At 42.3% G+C, this 22,413-nt stretch overlaps 1 protein-coding gene across 8 annotated transcripts in view; it reads right to left on the reverse strand.

Moving 5' to 3' along the window:
* Positions 1-22,413, reverse strand: part of LOC122557672 (cadherin-related family member 2-like) — a 158,249-nt gene that overhangs the window by 69,310 nt on the left and 66,526 nt on the right. For all 8 annotated transcript variants that reach the window (XM_043705541.2, XM_087993612.1, XM_087993636.1 and 5 more), the window contains 3 exons: positions 5,685-5,734; positions 3,479-3,639; positions 625-727 (listed from right to left, as the gene is read on the reverse strand). In XM_043705541.2, coding sequence (XP_043561476.2) covers positions 625-727; positions 3,479-3,639; positions 5,685-5,734 — 314 coding nt within the window. The remainder of the gene's footprint in view (positions 1-624; positions 728-3,478; positions 3,640-5,684; positions 5,735-22,413) is intronic.

Below are 22,413 nucleotides of genomic sequence, written 5' to 3' on the forward strand. Positions count from 1 at the left end.
AACTCAGCACTGTGTTCACTATGGGCTAGCTGAGTTTGTGTTGTGTGAGTTTTTTCCTGCTACTGTTTCTCTTCCAACAAAAAGAAGGTTATTGGAAATGAGGGTTGGACCTCTGGATCCAGAACTACAATGCATTTTGAATAAGTGCAGGAATTTGTATTGCTTGAGTGTCAGACAAGCACTCTGTGACACAGCAGAGAGAGGGTAGTAATGACCTGGAGTTACAGGCTCTTAGTGAAGGTGTGGACCCTGCTGTTTTTGCGTGGTGTCATTGAGGACCAACAAGTAAATAAGAAATAGGAAAGGGTAAGGGTGCATGATTCGTGTCCCTAATTGCATGGACAATCTCCTGAATTTTTCAAAGTCTGCGAGCATACCTTTTGAGGTGATGGGGATAGGGAGAAGTTCTCAAGAAATTCTTAATGGTGGGATAATGTGACTGGAAAAGACAGAATTTAAAATGTTGGAAGAAATGTCAAACTGCAGAAATCTTGATGAACAGACTTGCACGATCCTCAGACAAAAAGAAAATCACCTCCCATAATTATCATCACACATCACCTACTTTCAATTCCAAGATTCAAAGTGCAAAAGACAAAACATTGTAGTGAAATACAGACTTACTTCTAATAGGTGATGAACACTGTTGCTGGGTAATCCTCCATCAATGGCAGCAACCTTTACCTTCCAGCCTCCCTTCCGTGTAAAGTCCAAATGATTTTTTATTCTTGAAATAAAACAACAACACAAACAATTGCTAAGACTGGAAGGCCACTATTCTGCCTCCTGGTTGTACAGTCCATCAGACACCAGCAGATGGGAAAAACATACATGGGGAGGGCCAAGGAAGATGCAACAAAGTCCATTTAAGAAGGACCTTCAAGAACGTGACTCAGGTTGGAGGGAAGGGTATTGCAATGGACTAAGGCTAATAGCCAGAGTCTTCATAGAAGTGCTACAGTGTGGAAACAGGACATTTGGCCCAACAAGTGCACCCTGACCCTCTGAAGAGTATCCCATCTACACCCATTTCCCCTGACTAATGCACCTAGCCTACACATCCCTGAACACAATGGGCAATTTAGCAAGGGAAATTCATGCACCCTGCACATCTTTGGACTATAGAAGGAAACTGGAGCAAACCCATGCAGACACAGGGAGAACATGCAAACTCCACATAGACAGTCACCCAAGGTTGGAATCGAACCTGGATGCCTGGTACGTGAGGCAGCATTGCCAACCACTGAACCATCATGTCACTCTATTGTTGTCCATTGGTCCACTAAGTCTAAGTATGTAAGTATTACAATTGTCAGGTACACTCGATCTGTGTACCTGACAGATGACAATATGGGCATTGCGCCTGGGAAATCCCTTCCTTAAACTCTTCTTGTCTTTAGCTCTTCAACAATTTCCTTAAAAACCAAGGCCCAAAAATTCCTGAGAATTCGGGGGCCTTTGGATGGCAACCCCTAGAAAAAGGTCTATAGACGACTGACTGGCCCAGAAATTCCAACCTCACAGTAATAACGGGCTGTGGGCAGGTACAATTTCACCCCTCATTGGGCAGAAATTCTACCCTTTCAAGCTGCCAGTCAATTTGATCAGCCGTTAGCTCCTGTAGTCCAGCCTGTGCCAGAGCTCCTCACAGTGTGCTGCCAGGGGGAACAGACAGTCACACAAAGAAGGCCCAGTGGATCCTGAGCTGAAGGACACTGGCATGTACCTTTGGGCCAGGTTTTTCATGGCATCCCAGGAAGGTGGGAATGGATTGGCGGGAGGCATATCACTTTGCAGCCAGGAAGGAGGTTGGGGGGAATGGTGCTGGTTTAAAGAGCTTCACCCTGAAAATAGCATCCCCTCCTTCCCACTGTTCCAACTGTTTTCAAAGAAAGATCCCACTCCTGCCAGCCTGCTCACACCAATCATTTTATTGTATAAATAGTGTCATATTGTCAATTGAGTTTTTAAATAAGCTTTTAACTATTTATTTGCAATCAGTGGGTGGATGACAATGTCCATTCCCTAAGATGGGATGAGTGGGAAGTGGATGGGCTAGCTACCTAATCAATATTATATTTCCACCCATCCTACCAAAAACAGAGGGGGCATGTACTATCCAGCCTTAAGTCGTTGACCGCCTGTCCTAATAGTTTCTTATGTGGATCAGTGTTAAATATTCTTTAGTGACCCTCTTGTGAATTGCCTTGGCTTGGTGTATAATGGAAAGGTCATAAATCCAGATAGTAAACAAAGACAAATTTCTTTCAGTAGAAAAATTGATTAAGAATGTGCACTTCGCTACGACAGGATGCGATTGAGACTCTCCAGTTTCAGCTTCTGCAGAAACCCAAATTTGTCAGTAGTAAAGGATAAAATAAAACTGTCATTTGCACAAGATCAAAGCTATCTCAAATGCTACTGCTCCCAAGATTTACAGTTTAAAACAGAATCTCAACAGCAGATTTACAATACTTAAAAATTGCAATAAAAATTAATTGCGGGCTATTCAAAATTTGTAATATAAATTATTTTTATTTACTTTAATAGAAGTTTGATGCATTCAGGAAGGAAAAGAAACAGAAAGATTGACTGAAAGGTTGAGATGATGCAGTTGGAATGGCTAGTTGGACCATGTGACCAGTTTCTGTGCTGCATGTAATTCTATGCAAAGTGCAATATAAATGCAATATGTTGCCATTTTTGTTGCTAATCTTTATTTCTTGCTTTGCAAAAACTAGTATTCAAATTGTTCATTAGGTAATTAGGGTGTAGTGAGGTTTATTGAAAGGTTTTTCTAATACATTGCAAGACGTATTCACTGACAAATTGATTTAATCCAACAGCACAATGTTGTACTGTGTGCTATTGGTGATGGAGCAAATAGACAGTAAGACAAAAGAGGAGAAGTAAGCCATTCGGCCCATCAAGTCTGCTCAATTGATACTCTCGATCGAAATCTCTTAGTCTGATTTTTCTAACTTGAGTGTATAGCTGACACAATTAAAAGAGAGAGCCAAGGTATTTCTTACAAACTGATTAAATCCCCATTGTAACTCAGGGCAAGAGGTTACACAAGGTGCAGGCCATTAACAAACCCTTAGGCCTTCTACAAATAGCTTGCACTCCCACATCTTACTTCAATGTCAGCAGAAGCTGGATGCTAATAACTAGGGGCTAATATTGGCGTGGGCTACATGTTGAACCTCTGCCTTTGAATCTGAATGAGGTCACTGAAAGCACATCTGTTAAATTGGCAGGGGTGTGTGCGCAGCATATGCCCCTGGTGAGTGCCATGTTACTGACATTTGGACGCACCAACCTGCCCATTCTCAGGGGGGCGAGTGGTTAATAGGAGGGCCTGAAAGTCAGGCCAGTCATGTTTGGATATCAATATCATGGATTGTGATTTCCCCCGCCAGTTAGTTTTATGCCCCCTCACTGATAACATCAAAAATCCAAGCACAGTATTACTTACCGTAGACTGCCCTGCCAGAGGTGCTCACTGTTTAAAGAGGTTTGAATATAAAAAGATTCTGCTGCTGTTTTGTTTATTGGTAGTGCATCCGTTGTGGAGAAAATGACTTCCACAATGCAGAATGTAATAATGCCATTCTTCCCAATATCATAGTCAGTGGCCTAAATATGCACATGGAAACGTCAAAATCGTTAAATTACTCATGCATCTGATTGACATCTATATATGTAATTTACAGCAGTTGAAGCTTTGCTATGAGGAGACAGATATATCAGCACTGAAGTTCAATACATCCGCATGTACACATTAAAAAGATTGGATGCACATAACTGGGACAAAGGGAAATGTGCAGGCAGCAATGACTCACATATAATTAATCACCTACAAGTGGTCTTTAGTTTTATTAAAAACATAAATCTATATTGCTCACTTCCAAGGCCACTATCTGATTTCTGTTTGAATAATGAAACTTGATAGGTGCACATTACATGAAATACTAACAAACCCACAGATTTACTCTGAGGTGGATCAAATGGAGCCAATGGGCCAATTTTGTTTTGGCTATAGGATCTCAATAAGAAATTGTTAAATTGGGTCCAAATGCTAAATTGTTTGAATAAAATATATAAGGAGCAGCATTTCCCTTCAGCATGGGTCCGAATCCCATTGGCTAGTTCCTCTCTTCTAGAAGATGAATAGTGTGAAGAAGGTTTTCATCAATAGAGGGTCTCAAAGACTGGATCTTTTCAGGGAGTTGTGTTCCCCAGCACCCCATTTCAAAGATTAGGGGGATCCGACCCCACAATTCCACACACCCACTCCTTTAAGACCAGAAGCATTATTGATTGTTTTACGATGAGGCTTCTCCCTGCATCTCGAGTAGAATGCCCCCACTCTAAAAGGGGTGGCCACTGCTGAGAATAAATGCAGCCCCCAGTGCTGAGGAGCTCAGGTACATTTGGTGTCAGGGGTCTTGTCAATGGGGTACGTATAGCATGGGGTGTGGTCTGGGTACAAGAGAACAAGGAGAATGCTTTTTCTTTTTATTTAATTCACAGGATGTGGGCATCGCTACAGAGCTACCACTCCTAAATTCTTTTGAGAAGGTGGTGATGAGCTGCCTCCTTAAACCAGGAGGTATGGAAGGGAGGCTAGCACTTCCTAGTCTGAAATCAGCCCACTGTATCTCAGCTGCCAGATCTCCCCTTCCAGCACCAGCCTTCCATTGTCACTGGTAGAATTAAACAGTTTATTAAAACATTAACTGTTTTTGATGGTCGCTTATTTATTTCTTTAACCACTTGAAGAGATTTAAAAGCTACGAATAGGCCTAATGGGCAGGAATTCTTATTTTTTCCCATGTCTCCAGAACTAGTGGGCAAAGGTTTAGGGTGAGATACAAAAATGTTGAAAGGGACATAAGGGGCAACTTTTTCACACAGAGGGTGGTGCGTGTATAGAATGAGCTGCCAGAGGAAGTGATGGAGGCTGGTACAATTACAGCATTTAATGGACATCTGAATGGGTGTATGAATAGCAAGGGTTTAGAGGGATATAGGCCACATGCTGCCAAATGGGACTAGATTAGGATAGGATATCTGGTTGGCATGGATGAGTTGGATCAAAGGGTCTGTTTCCGTGCTGTATGTCTCTATGTTTCTATCTCTATGTCTATGTACAAGTGAGAGATGTCTACAGTCATTAGAAATGTATTTCTTTCAATTTTATATAACTCCTGAAGTCTGCCCATGCTAGTTACTGCATGAGTAATCATGGACTTGGCATGGTGGATATAAGGGGCATTAGGTTTGGGTGAGTTGGCATGGAAGGTATGAAAGCACATAGGGAATGGGTGGGAGTGAGGGTATGTGAGGGCAATGGTCTGAGAATCTACCAAATCTTAAAACAACTGGGATTAAGTCCTAGAAAAGCAGGGCAGGTTTGATGCCGAAAATAGTCCTGACTTCTATTTCCCATCCTGTGGTGGAGAATGTGAAATTCAGTTCCCAGTGCCTTTGCTCAACCCCATGATGGCCTAGAGTCTATCCCACAGCCCACTCACCCCTACCCCAATGAAACAGAAATAGCATTTTCATCAAAGTGGGTCTGGAAATTTCCTGGCCTGAAGTATCCACACTCATTGCCAAAATTCAGCCCCTCGGCTCAAGCAAAATATCCAAAGCTAACGAAAGTTGAAGCATCTTACCTCAAACGCCGCAATCTCTAACCCATCAATGATAAATTCAGATAGAACAACTGGAGAGAAACCAGAATCAGCTATTAAATTCCTCCATTAATAATACTTTTATTTTTAGCAATACTTTGATTAAATTATTTTAAAGAAGTGCAAGTGTCGATTAAAATCACTCAGCTTTTTAACACATTTTTAAAATAATTGATACATTCACTTGAACAAATTAGAATTTCTTTCATTGGGCTCTTGTGGCACAGTGGTAGAGTCCATACCCCTAGATCTGGGTTCAAGTCCCACCTGCTCCAGAGTTGTAAAATGATATGTGAACAGGTTGTTCAGAACAAAAATGAAGGACAAAAGAGTAAAATGAAGAGCTGCTGTGGTAGTATCCCTACCTGTGAGTAAGGAGGCCAAGATTTTAAGCCTCACCCTCCAGATGTGTGTAATAACATCTCTGAACAGTTTGATTAAAAAAAATCTAGAATTTCTTTCATATGGGACAAGTGTCCTAATGTCATAGAGATGTACAGCATGGAAACAGATCCTTCGGTCCAACGTGTCCATGCCGACCAGATATCCCAACCCAATCTAGTCCCACCTGCCAGCACCCGGCCCATATCCCTTCAAACCCTTCCTATTCATATACCCATCCAAATGCCTCTTAACTGTTGCAATTGTACAGCCTCCATCACTTCCTCTGGCAGCTCATTCCATTTTATATAACTCCTGTGTGAAAATGTTGTCCCTTAGGTCTCTTTTATATCTTTCCCCTCACCCTAAACCAATGCCCTCTAGTTCTGGAATCCCCGACCCATAATGTGATGAACTATAACTGGAAAATCAGAAAAACTGAAAATTTACATAATTGAATAACAAAACAAGTTAATAATGACCAAGTCAAATATATATTTTCCATTTCATATTATTAATCCTTCTTAAATTGATAACATTCTTTACAAAAATATTATACCAAAGTCTTGTTGCAGTTCCTTAAACATTGTGTGGGTACTAATAGTCTACAGACACTACAGACGTATAAAGACAGTCATTTGTGGTAATAATTCACTTACATCACAGTGGGCAGCAAATTAAGACAAGCTAGTTCTTGTTATGTGGATCTATTATCCCAATGAGCTTCTTTGTGTATTACAATATATGCTAACAAATGCAAATGAATCTGACATTGTATGTTCCTGATAATAAAGACACAAGATGGTGTCCAGAAAGAGACAAAAAGCCAACAGATTCTGCCAGTCTGGTTTGAACAAATAACATTTTGCCAAATAGCAATGGATCTTTTCGTGGGAACAGCAGTGTTGTTATCAATACCCAAGGGAGGTGCTTGCACGGAGACAATAAGGAACACTTTGAATGCACAAGCTTCATTCAAATGCAGAAGGTTGTTAGAAAAGAATCAATAACCTAAATAAAAAAAACTTTTTGCAAAAAGGAAATCGAAAGCAATCCTGAAAGATCATCTAGAAATGTTTAACTTAAAGCATTCAGCAGGAAAACACACCTCATTCATCCTGCATAACGCCAGAGCAATTTAATTATTTCCTACTTTCCATTTAAGCACCTAACATATTCTCTGTGTTTTCCTTTTTCTTTCCCATTGTTTTCATCCTTTCATCTATAATTTCTTCCAGTTTTGAGAAAGGATTTGAAGTACAAACTCATCTGTCCTCTTCACAAATGCTGACTGACTCACTGAGTGTTTCCAGCATTTTGTGCTTTTGTTTCTCATTCTCTGATGTCTGGTCTTTTCCTTGCAATTTATCAATATTGTGAAAACAGTTTGGAAAGCTCTGAACACAAACGAAGTGTATGCAGAATGCCAAGAAACTGTCCACTGCATATGGAAATGATCCAGTGTAGAGTAGCCCTTAGCAGCACTTCACCAGATTTTGCAAATTACTTCCAATGCAGCTGTCTGTTTTCAGTTCCACTGCACATTCAGCAAGATTGACATTCTGCACAATGGCAGGGGAACAGGTCAACCACAAGAGGGAGAAGCCATTCTTCTTACCCTCTTTCTCTCAACATCCTAGAATGTTGAAGAGCAGGTACTTCTCGACTAAAAGAGGCACTGTGTAGTATTCACGGCAGTAAGCAATTTGTTAACAAGGAGATGGACACGAGTATGGTATGTTCATATAATATTGCATAGTCAAAGCTATCGTTGGCAGAATAGATGGGCTTTTTGATCAATCTTTACACCATACTGATAAATAGCCAGCAAAATCCCCCTTCCTCCCCAGGGTATAATTAACTGTCCAGAACTCTGTCCACTGCAGGCCTGAAATGGTTAATGGTGGGCAAGACAAGGTGGAGCAGCAGACTCGAGTGTGAGCAGGATCAAGTCTCGATTAAATGCAAATTCACTTGTTACTCTCCCCACCCTGGGTTATTTCAGGATCTATTATCCCCAAACCTGTACAGTGTGTAGAAACACAGTTAAGGTGCAGTGCATTGAATTTTTTACATTCTAAGATGGAAACAAAAAAATAACATTGTTTGAGTTCACCCCTTGACACATCCTCAATGTCCAACACTGACTTCTGGTCTTGCTATGTCTTAAAATGTAACTCACAGAGTCGATAAAGTCTCACGGAAACAGACTCTTTGGTCCAACCTGTCCATGCTGAACACAATCCCAAATTAAACTTCCTGCTCCTGGTCCATATCCCTCCAAACCTTTCCTATTCATGTATCCATCCAAATGTCTTTTAAGTGTTGTAATTGTACCTTCATTCACAACTTCCTCAGAAAGTTCATTCCACTCTCGATCCACCCTCTGTGTAAAAAAAAAAGCCTCTTATGTGTTTTTTAAATCACTGTCTTCTCACATTAAGAATATGGAGTTTCCATGCTCTCCCCGTGCCTTTGTGAGTTTCTGCCGGTGCTCCAGTTTCCTCCCACTATTGAAAAATGTGCAGGTTAGGTGAATTGGCCATGCTAAATTGCCCATAGTGTTCAGGGATGTGTAGGTTAGATGCATTAGTCAGGGGAAATTTAGAGTAGTAGGGTAGGGGAATTGGTCTGGGTGGGTTACTCTTTTGTGGTTTGGTGTGGACATGTTGGGCTAAATGGCCCGTTTCCACACTGTGGGGATTCTATGAAGCTAGATGTTAAGAATTCTCAACATGGAAGTCCATGTGAGTACCTGATGACTTCAGTTCCCCTCTGGCTGCAAGCAGCCTCTGTGATGCTCAGTACCAATGAGTCTCTCAGGCACAATCCATGGCCAACAACTGCGCATGCTCCTCATCCACAGACATTGGCATCAACCTTTGCCGTCTCCTTGTGAACATCATGGCATCTCACCAATCCACAGACCAAAGAGCATTCACTGAAGTCTTCCATTGTGTTGGAAATCAATAGTACAAAATGGGAAAGGAAATGGCTGCTACCACATCCCAAGTGGGTGGGGTAAATGTCCCACCCTACGGGGTGGGGTTTGCAGGACCCTCACTAAGACCACACTAAGGAAACAACATTGTAAACAGATCATGCACTGTACAGGATACAGACCTGCAGGGATCGAATCCCTGGCGAATCTAATGTATTGGCTCCTTGTGTAACCACTTCATTCACATTTGGACACAGAGATCATCGAAAGAATGGGGATGTTGTAGGCTAGGGGACAATGGTGTCATTAAGGAACATGGTGACACACTTACATTTGGGGTGACACACACATGCAAACAAGCAACTGTAGAGACTTCACCTACTGTGCAATATAGCTCATGACATCAAACTATCCTCAATGTATTTTCTACTTTCTCTTTCTAGGTGAAGCCTGGCACTGCCCTGTCTGTTTGTGAGGAAGAGGCATCTGGATTTCTTGCCAACCGTCACTATATCTTTGGTCCTGGGATCAACAGAGTGATGGGTGATGTACTACAGGTGCGTGTGCCACTCTAGCAGACCCCAAGGGTACTGGACCTGGCTCTCCGTGACAGTCCCAATCTGTCATTGGAGGCAGATGGATGATCGCATTATTTGGTACATTGCTGCAGCCTCTGAGCAGTAAAGACTATTGCATCCCACATGCCTGCTGCTCCTGTTCCTCCCTGTTCATGTGCCCACAGTCTCTGGTAGTGGAAACTCGGAGAGCGCTTTCTCTGGTAGTCCTCTGAGTGCCGGTGGCCAGGGACATTTGTTCTTTCAACAGCTGCAGAGCTGTCACAGTGGAGTTCTCACCAGATTAACATTCCACTGAGGTGTCAGCATCTCAGCTGGGTGAGGGGTACAGTAGGCAGCCTTGTGATACTTCCACTGACGCCTCAGTAACCTCATTCCCTGCTGCTCCTTTGGGAAGAGAACACTCCTCCTTCATACCATACCCTCCATTAGGACCTTCAGGTCCCTTTCAGAGATTGACCTTCTCTAACATGTTCAGATTGTATCCATCAATGAGCAGGCAGCTCCAGAATACCAGTGCTTACCCAGGCACAGAGCATCCACGTGAGGGTGCAAGGGTGCCTATCTCAGGGCAGACAGCCACTCAGTACTGTGTTACTCCAGGAACAATCCTTTATAAGGTGGGAATAGATTTGGATGAGGGATATCATTGGAATGGAGCAAGCAGCAAATAATATTCATGCCACACAAGTAACAGGAAAAGACCATTTCCAACAAGAGAGAATTGCCTTGACAGTCAATGGCATTATCATCACTGAATCCTCCACTATCAACATTCTGGGAGTTACCTTTGATCAGAGGCTGAACTGGACCTGTCATATAAATACTGTGGCTACAAGAGCAATCAGATGCTGGGAATCTTGCAATGAGCTTGACTCCCCAAAGTCTGTCCCCTATCTAGAAGGCACGAATCAGGAATATGATGGATTACTCTCCACAGTCCTCCCCACTTGCTTAGATAACTCCACCAACACTGAAGAAGCTTGACATCATCCAGGAGAAAGCAAACCACTTGACTGGCAGCACATCCACAAACATCCACTCCCTCTATCACCGACCATCAATAGCAGCAGCATCTACCAACTACAAGATGCACTGCAGAAATTCACCAAAAATCCTTAGACAACATCTTCAAAACCCATGACAACTTTCATTTAGAAGGACGAGGGCAACAGATACATAGACACACCACCACCTGCAAGATAACCTCCTCCCTCCAGCCAAAACTACTCACCATTTTGACTTGGAAATATAGCAGTCTTCCTTTTGTATCAATTGGTCAAAATCCTGGAATTTCCTTCCCAATGATATTGTGGGGCTAACTGCATCATATGGATTGCAGCGGTTCAAAAAACTAACTCATCACCACTTTCTCAAGGGCAACTAGACACAGGTTAAAATGCTGGCTAGCCAGTGATACCCAAATCCCATGAATGAATAGGAATAAATGAATGAAAAAGCCCATAGTAACATTCTGAGGTACTTATCCTGAAGGGCACCTATACTCAAGTTTATTTGGTTTAAAAAACGTCTGTTGCAAGTCGACTTCAAATAATATCTTTTATCACTTTCTTGTAGTAACTGATTCTGTAAAGTTATAACAATTAGTATATATTTTTAAAAAGCTAAATTTGTTCATTCCATTTTATGTTACTGCTTGCTTTATTTTTAGGAAATGAACTGGGGCAAGATCTTACGGTCCCCCTATGGTGGGTTTACAAACAGGAAGCCCAATTGTCTTCCCACTGTCCCCAGCTCCATTGTTGATAATTTTATAGAGGGTGGGTAAAGTCTCAGGCAGGCTGCCAATTTAAGGATCTTGAGGTCTATTATTGGCTACTTGAGTGCTGTTTACTGCCTGACTTCAATTTTGAAAGGGATAGAATGAGTGCAGAGCTGAATGAATCCCCAAGGGTTCCCTGCTCAGACTTCAAGCAGGAAGGTGGTGAATCAGATATCTCCACACTGGGCACACTCTGCCCCATGGGAATGCATCCTCCTCCAACCAGCCTCTCTATCAGGACCCTCATTGCCAATGAGCTTCATCTCTTTTCCCCTCCCTTCTCTCCTCCCTGTTGTGGGACTCCAGTTACCTGGTCATGTGCTCTGGGAATTTCAAATCTATGGATTGCTTGTAGTCCCAGTCCTGGCCAATGTTGGCACTGCTGCTGCTGGGTCTACAGAGTTATTGGCCAATCTGATTGGCCTGAGAGCTCCCAGATGGAGGTCAGCCCATGTGAGGGTTGAGATCCACACCTCCAGCCAATGAATGCACTTTGCCAGGTTAAGTAACTTTTGGGGCTTCTGAAGTTTCAAGGGAATCATTCTATCAACTCTTTGGCTGCAAAGAATCTGCCATATGAAAAATCCTACGTGATGTTTATGTTACTTGCACGAGCCGGTGTGCATACATGGAGAACTCTCTTTTCCAAAATGTCTGCAGATGCCGGATCAGTTGAGACCGTCAAGATTATAATCAAGAGAGTTTTGTTACATTCGCAAGAGCTGTAGACGTAAATGGTGTTTATGGACAGATCAACCATGATCTAACTGAATAGTAAAACAGAGAAGTTTATAAGGTCTATGAGTTCCTATATATTCCCATCACATTACTATAGTATGTTTAAAAATATCACTAAAACTCTATCACAAATTAATTAAAATCAGATTTCTTTAATGGAACTGCCAGAGTTATGTAGTTCTGTGAAGTTGGTGGTCTGCATTTAAATTCCAGTAAGATGATTGTGTTCTTAAGGGTCCCCTATGATTACTTAGTGTATTAAATCCGTTCCCCACCATTTGCACATTTGTCAAATGGAGTCCATAAGTATTTCCCAAGATCTGAGCAAGTACCAGTCAGAGCACATTCATCGGCCCTGGATTGCCACTGACCGCAATCAATCAACTGCAGAAAATTTTAATGATCGCACTTTATCTTCAAGCTCTGAAAGGCTGAAATGGGCTACATACAATTTTATTTTAATTTGACAGTCGTGATGGACACAGTGTGATTATTGTTTTGACTGAGCAGGCGGGACAGTGGAGTTGAATGTGAGTCTGGGTGGTTATTTAACTTCAGAATATAGGAATTCAGACAAAAGAGACCTTCTAAAGTGGGAAAATGGGAGGTTTAAAGATTCACATGGAATTGGGCAGAATACATATCAGAGAAACTTGCCAGCAAAAATACTGGTCTATTCCAATCATTCCATTTATACCTTCCCATTCTGCCTCTGCATTTCCCAATTGTTTTCTCTTTACATGCAATAAATATCTACTTAAATCCATCACTGTTTCAGTCACTTTGCTTTGTAACAAATTTCACATTCTGTGTCAAGGAATTTCTTCTAATTTGACCTGATCTGGTATTGGCGTCTTTTAATTATGCCTCACCATTGCCCAACATCTCTACACTCTCCCCCCCTCACTATACCAAGCCCACTTGTCTGATCTCGCCTACAAATAGGACCCATTTCTCTACAATCACTCCATCAAAACCCCTTCATGACATTAAAGATATGTTTTAATTTAAAGTAAAAAAAAATGCAGGGCCAAGGAGAAATAGCAAGAGAGCCAGACATATTTCTGAACTTTTCCAAACAAAAACAATGATCCGAATGGCCTCCTCTGTATCCTATGTTTTGACAGAAGCAACTTTTAAGTTTATGTTCTGATGCAGTGGGAATGGAGTGGGGAGATGTGGGGATAACTTGTAAAGTGGAGGGAACCCCAGAAATCTGGGTGCTGCGTAAGTGCTTTAAGACACTGGAGCAACCTTGCAATGATGTCCTGGAGCTGCTCTTCACTGGACATAAAAAGCACCGGGTGGGTTGACTCCAAGCGTGTAGAATCCAAGAACTGTCTTTCAATAATGTAACAATAAGATTTGAGCCTGATGTATCAGTGAATGGCATGTATTGTATGTTTAGTCTGCATATGTAATAAACAGTCGTCCAAAGACCTCCAAGCCTAAAGTCTTCTCTTCAACCAGCCTGTCTCAAACTCAAACTCATGGATGTTGGCATTAAACCAAACAACAAAAGATTGGATTTCTTGAATGTTTCTAAGACTTGGATTGGCTTTGCTTTTTCTTTCTCCTTTCCAGAATGAAGAGCTACAGCCTGCTCAACCTCCCATGGTACAAATTGAACCTTCTCAGTTCTGGTAACAACGTTGTAATGTTTTTCTGCACTTCCTCCAGGACTTCCAGATTGTTTTTACAATATATGAAGAATGAAACTGTTCACAGAACTCCAAGTGTGGTCTAGCCAAGGTTCTGTGTAAATGTATTCCCTACTTGGAAGGTAAGAAAGTAAATGGCAGGTAGCAGAATGAGCTAAGGATCACTGGGAGAAGCAACACAGGTTTACTTGTCCATAAATGGTGCCAAGTGCAAGGATTCATTTCCACAATTTGGCTTGAATATTTGACATGAAAGAACACAATGCAAAGTCCAGGAATTTTAAGTTAATGGCTTCATCCTAAAGTTAAACACGCATGAAAAATAATAGCACTAACTGTCTATATAATTGAGAAAAATTAGAAATGTGGAGTGAAGAAAGTATAAATGTACAATTACACAATGCTGTGATTAATCAAAGACTTTCCGAAAGTTGAGAAGTATTTGAAATTAGAGATCAAATTTCCCAATAGCCTATCGATTACCTTAGTCTCGATGTATAAGAGTCAGGTGAATGCCAAAGAGGCCATTAAGGAGTCCCAGACCATTACAACAGCATAAATAACTTAACTTGCATTGTTCTTCTGCTACTGGCTGCACTCCTCTGTAAAAGTATATGAATTTCCCCAGGGGAGCAACACACACATGTCTGCCATTGGATAAAGACTTCTTGTTGCAGGAAAGTAAATGTTAGGGGTGATCATTTTGTATGATCTGGTCTCGTTTGTGTCTCTGATTAACAGCAGGTAGCACCCATGTGAAATGGGAGAACGGTGCATGGAAATCAGTTTCCTGAGACAGAGACAATATTTCAAGTTAAGTCTGCACAGTTCACTGCAGAGTTTGTACAGTCATTATGGACTGTGAGATTTGGATACTAAGCAAAATTGGCCAGGGCTGACTGTGTATGTTTTTGATTACTTATCACATGACAATCATGCAGAATCCTATGTGCAAAATAATTGGCATTCCCAATGTAAAGAAAATACAAGCCACCATATACAACAACACACAACCTTGAATACAAAAACATTTGATTCTCATAGACAAAAAAAACCATGAAATTACCATATACAGGAGCTCAGAGCCCAAAAAAGACACCTCACCCACACAAAACTTAGTCGCTGTACACTCCTGGGATACACTTCTGAAATTTTATTCTGAACTTTTATTTCTTTATTCATCTAACTTATTACGATGATTTTATACTTTTGAAGTTCTGTAATGCTGAACTTCTTAGTTCTTTATTTTTCTAATTTTTTTCCCAAGAATTTGTACTCAAGAATCTGTACCGAGGTACCTTTGTACCTAAAATGATGCCACAAGTGGCGACTTGTCGACTTTTCACTGTTCGCATGTGACAATAACACTAATTCAAATTTTAAAAATATCTCATTCACTGAAGAAAATGACACATCCACAAAATGTACCTGGCTCCTTCCCCCTCTTCACAGCCTCCCTTTTCCAGAGATGTGAGGATACTGCTGCCTGCTTTGGCAGTTGGAACCCTCAACTCATTTAAGGTGTAGCTGGATCTGAACGAGACGTGCTGTAACCTACAAGGCCATGGACCAGGTACTGGAATGTTGGATTCAGATGAATGACTAACTCTTTTTCTGGCTGATGGGCTGAATTGCCTCTTTCTGCACTGTAACTTTTCTACAATTCTATGGATTATTGGCTTCTTTCTCCCTCAACCATATAAAAGAAACCAGAGGCTGGAGAGCTGGGAAAGGCTGAACATTAACCAGTCAGTATGTGACAGCAACTTCAAGCAACTGCTTGAACTTGGCAGGGTGGGAGGGGGAGTTGAAGTGTCCGGCCACAGGGCAGTGGGGTTGTTTAATGTGTGTGTCCCGGAGATGTTCTCTGAACATTCTGCAAGTAGGCCTCATGTCTCCCCAATGTAGAGGAGACCACATCGAGAGCAATGGACACAGTAGATGACGAGTGTGGAGGTGCAGGAAAATCTCTGTCAGATGTGGAAGGATCCTTTGGGCCTAAATGAATGAGGGCATGATAAATGTGATGATTATAAATGTTGCCAATCCATAATGTGGTTATGAGTTGCCAGTTTGTCCCTTGTGTCCAATGTTGCTATGGAAATACAATGAGGTGGTGATTAAATTGAATGTCAGCAGAAAGCCACAGATCATCTCCAACCTTCCACTGACAGCAAGAAGCCTGGGCAGAAGCCAGAGTTCTTTTGGGAAGTATAAGTGACCTGAAGATATTTAAACCAAGGAATTTTCAGTGGCTAAGTCTACATTAGACCTGTAGGCTTATCTTGCAACACTGGGCTATGGGAGCTTGTAGTTTTTAGATCAGAGTGGTGCTGGAAAAGCACAGGATGTCAGACAGCATCCGAGGAGCAGGAAAATCGACATTTTGGGCAAAAGCCCTTCATCATCCTCTATTCCTGATGAATGGCTTTTGCCCGAAACATCGATTTTTCTGCTCCTCGGATGCTGCCTGACCTGCTGTGCTTTTCCAGCACCACTCTGATCTAAACTCTGGATTTCAGCATCTGCAGCCCTCACTTTTGCCTTTGGGAGCTTGCAAACATCTCTCATAAATCTTCAGGCTGAGATACGAATATAGGTACAACCAATTGCATGTTCCATTACTTCCTCATTGATCCTCAGAGTCTTGAATTTATCTCAACATCCTATTTTTCTCCCCCCTAGTATCACAAGTGCAGAAAGAGGCTCCAGTATTTATTCAGGACCATGAAAATCATGGGAAATATAAGGTTTCTAGGCAGGCAATGCTGGATTTTCACAAATTCCTGGAGGTTTTGTGCACATTTATAAATAGCTGGTAGAACTCAGATGCAGAAGTTCAACATCCAATTCCAGAAGAACCCAGTTTTGCTGGCCGGTTTAACGAGTTAGCGTGTGATTCACACCTGAAGGAAACTCAAATGCAGCAAGATCATTTGAAGTCAGTACTAAGTTCAAACAGACGACCTTTCCACTATAGCAGAGACCTAGCACAGAAGTCACAATTTTTTGGAGTAGACAAAAATGTACATGAAGGGCAAATTCTGGGTAATCCAAGATGGAAAAATTTCTGGCTGTAACAGGCTGCTCCTTCTTTGAGGTATTTTAGGTGTTGGAGGTGATTTCCTCAAATTCCAGGAACAGCAATTACTGTTTTATATGCTGTTGCATTGTTTTGAAACTTTGGAGAAAAAAAGTCAGAACTACAGCACTTTCAAAAGGTAGAGTAACAGACAAAGGCAGCACATAGTGAGGTCAGTACAGGAGAGAGAGAGAGAGAGAAAGAGAGAAAAAGAAACCCACATTGATAACTAACACAGCAGTGAACCTGCACAGTTACTGCCTTTGCTGTTTGAATTCATGTATCACTGGACATCGGAGTGCGTCTAGGAAAATTTAAAAAATGTGAAATTCACAACTAATCTTTGAAGAACCTGTTTGGGAGAGGTCGCAGCACAGAAACAGATAAGTGAATATTTTTAAGTGTGGCCCATAGAAAGTCTGCAGTAGTGAATAGAGTGTGTTCTTTCTTGATTGTATGTTTTATTGAGCTATGCTTCTTGATTAAACTTAAAAATATAAGCCATAAGTATTTAGTTAGCCTGGAGCAGTGTTTTGTAAATGAATAAGACTGTGCTATTTTCTGGGTCTGTAGATTTAAAGAAACAAAAATGGCCTTTAGTAAAGTGATGTGCTCTTGTTGTTGGATGTGGGAGTTTCGGGAGAGTTTACGGGCTACTGAGGATTATATATGCAATAAATGCCATTGGTTGCGAATCCTATTATATCGAATGGATCAGTTGGAGAGACAGGAAGAAGCAAAGAGAAATTTACAAGAGCAAGGGGATGTGATGGATGGCGGTTATAGGAAGGGAAACAAGTTGCAGATACAGTCACATAGATGGGTTAACTCCAGGAAAGTAAGAGAGGTAGGCACGTAGTGCAGGAGTCTTCTGCGGCTATCCCCATTTCAAACAAGTATGCTGTTTTAGAAAATGTAGGCGGTGATGGATTCTCATGAGAATATAGCACAAACAGCCAAGTTTCTGTATCAAGACTGGCTCTAATGCAATGAGGGTTACGTCAGGTTCCAAGTGATCAATTATCTTAAGGGACTCTCTAATTTGAAGCTCAGACAGATGTTTCTGTGGCCAGCAGTGAAAAATCAGAGTGGTGTTTTGCCTCCCTGGTGCCAGGATCAAGAATGTCTTAGAGAGGATGCAGAATGTTCTCAAGGGGGAGAGGGACCAGCAGGAGGTCATTGTACACATTGGAACCAATGACATAGGAAGGCAAAAGGATGAGATTCTGAAGGGAGAATATTGAGAGCTAGGCAGGAATTTGAAAAGGACATCCTCAAAAGTAGTAATATCTGGATTACTCCTGGTGATATGAGTTAGTTAGGGCAGGAATAGGAGGATAGAGCAGATGAATGCATGGCTGAGGAGCTGGTGTATGGGCAAAGGATGCACATTTTTGGATCATTGGAATCTCCTCTGTGGGTAGAAGTTACCAGTGCAAGAAGGATGGATTTATACCTGAATTGGAAGGGGACTAATATACTGGCAGGGAGATTTGCCAGAGTTTCTCAGGAGGATTTAAACTACTAAGGTGGGTGGGGTGGGGGGAGGGGGAACCCAGGGAGATAGTGAGGAAAGAGATCAATCTGAGACTGGTACAGTTGAGAAAAGAAGTGAGTCAAACAGTCAGGGCAGGTAGGGACAAAGCAGAGAACAAGGTAGAACTGATAAATTAAACTGCATTTATTTCAATGTAAGAGGCCTAACAGGGAAGGCATATGAACCCAGTGCATGGTTAGGAACATGGGACTGAGATATCATAGCAAATACAGAAATGTGGCTCAGGGATGGACAGGACTGGCAGCTTAATGTTCCAGGATATAAATGCTACAGGAAGGACAGAAAAGGAGGGAAGAGAGGAGGGGGAGTGGCGTTTTTGATAAGGGATAGCATTACAGCTGTGCTGAGGGAGGATATTCCCGGAAATACATCCATGGAAGTTATTTGGGGAGAACGAGAAAATAAGAAAGGGATGATCACCTTATTGGGATTGTATTATACACCCCCTAATAGTCAGAGGGAAATTGAGAAACAAATTTGTAAGGAGATCTCAGCTATCTGTAAGAATAAAAGGGTGGTTATGTTAGGGGATTTTAACTTTCCAAACATCAACTGGGACTGCCATAGTGTCAAGGGTTTAGATGGAGAGGAATTTGTTAAGTGTGTACAAGACAGTTTTCTGATTCAGTATGTGGATGCACCTATAGAGAAGGTGGAAAATTTGACTTTTGAGAAATAAGGCAGGGCAGGTGACTGAGGTGCGAGTGGGGGAGCACTCTGGGGCCAGCGACCATAATTCTATTAGTTTTAAAATAATGATGGAAAAGGGTAGACCAGACCTAAAAGTTGGAGTTCTAAATTGAAGGAAAGCTAATTTTGACGGTATTAGGCAAGAACTTTCAAAAGCTGATTGGGCCCAGATGTTCGCAGGTAAAGGGATGGCTGGAAAATGGGAAGCCTTCAGGAATGAGATAACGAGAGTCCAGAGACAATATATTCCTGTTAGGGTGAAAGGAAAGGCTGGTAGGTATAGGGAATGCTGAATGACTAAAGAAATTGAGGGTTTGGTTAAGAAACAGAAGGCAGCATATGTCAGGTATGGACAAATCAAATGAATTCTTAGAAGAGTATAAAGGCAGTAGGAGTATTTTTAAGAGAGAAATCAGGAGGGCAAAAAGGGAACATCAGATAGCTTTGGCAAATAGAGTTAAAGAGAATCCAAAGGGCCTTTGCAAATACATTAAGGACAAAAGAGTAACTAGGGAGAGAATAGAGCCCCTCAAAGACCAGCAGGTCAGGCAGCATCCAAGGAGCAGGAGAATCGATGTTTCGGGCATAAGCCCTTCTTCAGGAATGAGGAAAGTGTGTCCAGCAGGCTAAGATAAAAGGTAGGGAGGAGGGACTTGGGGGAGGGGCATTGGAAATGCGATAGGTGGAAGGAGGTCAAGGTGACGGTGATAGGCCGGAGTGGGGGTGGGGGCGGAGAGGTCAGGAAGAAGATTGCAGGTTAGGAAGGCGGTGCTGAGTTCGAGGGATTTGACTGAGAAAAGGTGGAGGGAGGGGGAAATGAGGAAACTGGAGAACTCAGATTTCTCCAGTTTCCTCATTTCCCCTCCCCCCACCTTGTCTCAGTCAAATCCCTCGAACTCAGCACCGCCTTCCTAACCTGCAATCTTCTTCCTGACCTCTCCGCCCCCACCCCACTCCGGCCTATCACCCTCACCTTGATCTCCTTCCACCTATCGCATTTCCAACGCCCCTCCCCCAAGTCCCTCCTCCCTACCTTTTATCTTAGCCTGCTGGACACACTTTCCTCATTCCTGAAGAAGGGCTTATGCCCGAAACGTTGATTCTCCTGTTCCTTGGATGCTGCCTGACCTGCTGCGCTTTTCCAGCAACACATTTTCAGCTCTGATCTCCAGCATCTGCAGTCCTCACTTTCTCCCCTCAAAGATCAGCAAGGTGGCCTTTGTGTGGAGCCGCAGGAGATGGGGGAGATACTAAGTCAGTTTTTTGCATCAGTCTTTACTGTGGAAAAGGATATGGAAGGTATAGAATGTAGGGAAATAGATGATGACATCTTGAAAAATGTCCATATTACAGAGGAGGAAGTGCTGGATGTCTTGAAACGCATAAAAGTGGATAAATCCCCAGGACCTGATCAGGTGTACCTTAGAACTCTGTGCGAAGCTAGGGAAGTGATTACTGGGCCTCTTGCTGAGATATTTGTATCATTGATAGTCACAGGTGAGGTGCCGGAAGATTGGAGTTTGGCTAACATGGTGCCACTATTTAAGAAAGGTGGTAAGGACAAGGCAGGGAACTATACACCAGTGAGCCTGACGTTGGTGGTGGTCAAACTGTTGGAGGGAATCCTGAGGGACAGGCTGTACATGTATTTGGAAGGCAAGGACTGATTAGGGATAGCAAACATGGCTTTTTGCATGGGAAATCATGTCTCACAAACTTGATTGAGGTTTTTGAACGAGTAACAAAGAGGATTGATAAGGACAAAGCGGTTGACGTGATCTATATGGACTTCAGTAAGGTGTTCAACAAGGTTCCCCATGAGAGACTGATTAGCAAGGTTAGATCTCATGGAATACAGGGAGAATTAGCCATTTGGATACAGAACTGGCTCAAAGGTAGAAGACAGAGGGTGGTGGTGGAGGGTTGTTTTTCAGATTGGAGGCCTGTGACCAGTGGAATGCCACAAGGATCGGTGCTGGGTTCACTACTTTTCGTCATTTATATAAATGATTCGGATGTGAGCATAAGAGGTATAGTTAGTAAGTTTGTAGATGACACCAGAATTGGAGGTGTAGTGGACAGCGAAGAAGGTTACCTCAGATTACAACAGGATCTTGATCAGATGGGCCAATGGGCTGAGATGTGGCAGATGGAGTTTAATTTAGATAAATGTAAGGTGCTACATTTTGGGAAAGCAAATCTTAGCAGGACATATACACTTAATGATAAGGTCTTGGGGAGTATTGCTGAACAAAGAGACCTTGGAGTTGCAGGTTCATAGCTCCTTGAAAGTGGAGTCGCAGGAAGATAGGATAGTGAAGAAGGCATTTTGTATGCTTTCCTTTGAGTACAGGAGTTGGGAGGTCATGTTGCAGCTGTACAGGATATTGGTTAGACCACTGTCTCCTTCCTATCGGAAAGATGCTGTGAATCTTGAAAGGGTTCTGAAAAGATTTACAAGTATGTGGGCAGGGTTGGAGGATTTGAGCTATAGGGAGAGGCTGAACAGGCTGGGGCTGTTTTCCCTGGAGTGTCAGAGGCTGAGGGGTGACCTTATAGAGGTTTATAAAATCATGAGGGACATGGATAGGATTAAAAGACAAAGTCTTTTCCCTGGGGTGGGGGTGGGGGGAGGTGGGTGTCCAGAACTAGAGGGCATATGTTTAGGGTGAGAAGGAAAAAACCTGAGGGGCAACGTTTTCACACAGAGGGTGGTACATGTATGGAATGAGCTGCCAGAGGAAGTGGTGGAGGCTAGTAAGATTTCAACATTTAAAAGGCATGGGTATATGAATAGGAAGGGTTTGCAGCGATATGAGTCAGGTGCAGGCAGGTGGGACTAGATTCGGTTGGGATATCTGGTCAGCATGGACGAGTTAGACCGAAGGTCTGTTTCTGTGCTGTACATCTCTATGACTCTCTGACTCTAAATGTCATGAAGTTAATTTATTTAAATGCCCAGCCCTTTAAAAGTTAAAACTTGCTGCCTAATCAGTGAAAGTTTTAAAAAAAAAATCCAATTTAGCCATTACAATAGCTGTTTGCTACATTTCAGTGTATTCCCTGGTTGCTTCCTATAAGCAACAATTATGACATCAATTTGATGCTTCTTCCTCTCCCGACGTCCCCAGCAGTACCCTTCCACTGACACTCTCATCCATTTGGCTGAACTGGTCCTCACCGTTAACAATTTCTCCTTCAAATCCACCCACTTCCTTCAGGCCAAAGGGGTAGCCATGGGCGCCCACATGGGCCCCAGCTATGCCTGTCTCTTTGTTGGCTACGTAGAACAGTCCATCTTC

The sequence above is a fragment of the Chiloscyllium plagiosum genome, unplaced genomic scaffold (assembly GCF_037043375.1).
Source record: "Chiloscyllium plagiosum isolate Xiang-an unplaced genomic scaffold, Cpla_swu_hap1 HiC_scaffold_2, whole genome shotgun sequence".
Classification (NCBI taxonomy): domain Eukaryota; kingdom Metazoa; phylum Chordata; class Chondrichthyes; order Orectolobiformes; family Hemiscylliidae; genus Chiloscyllium; species Chiloscyllium plagiosum.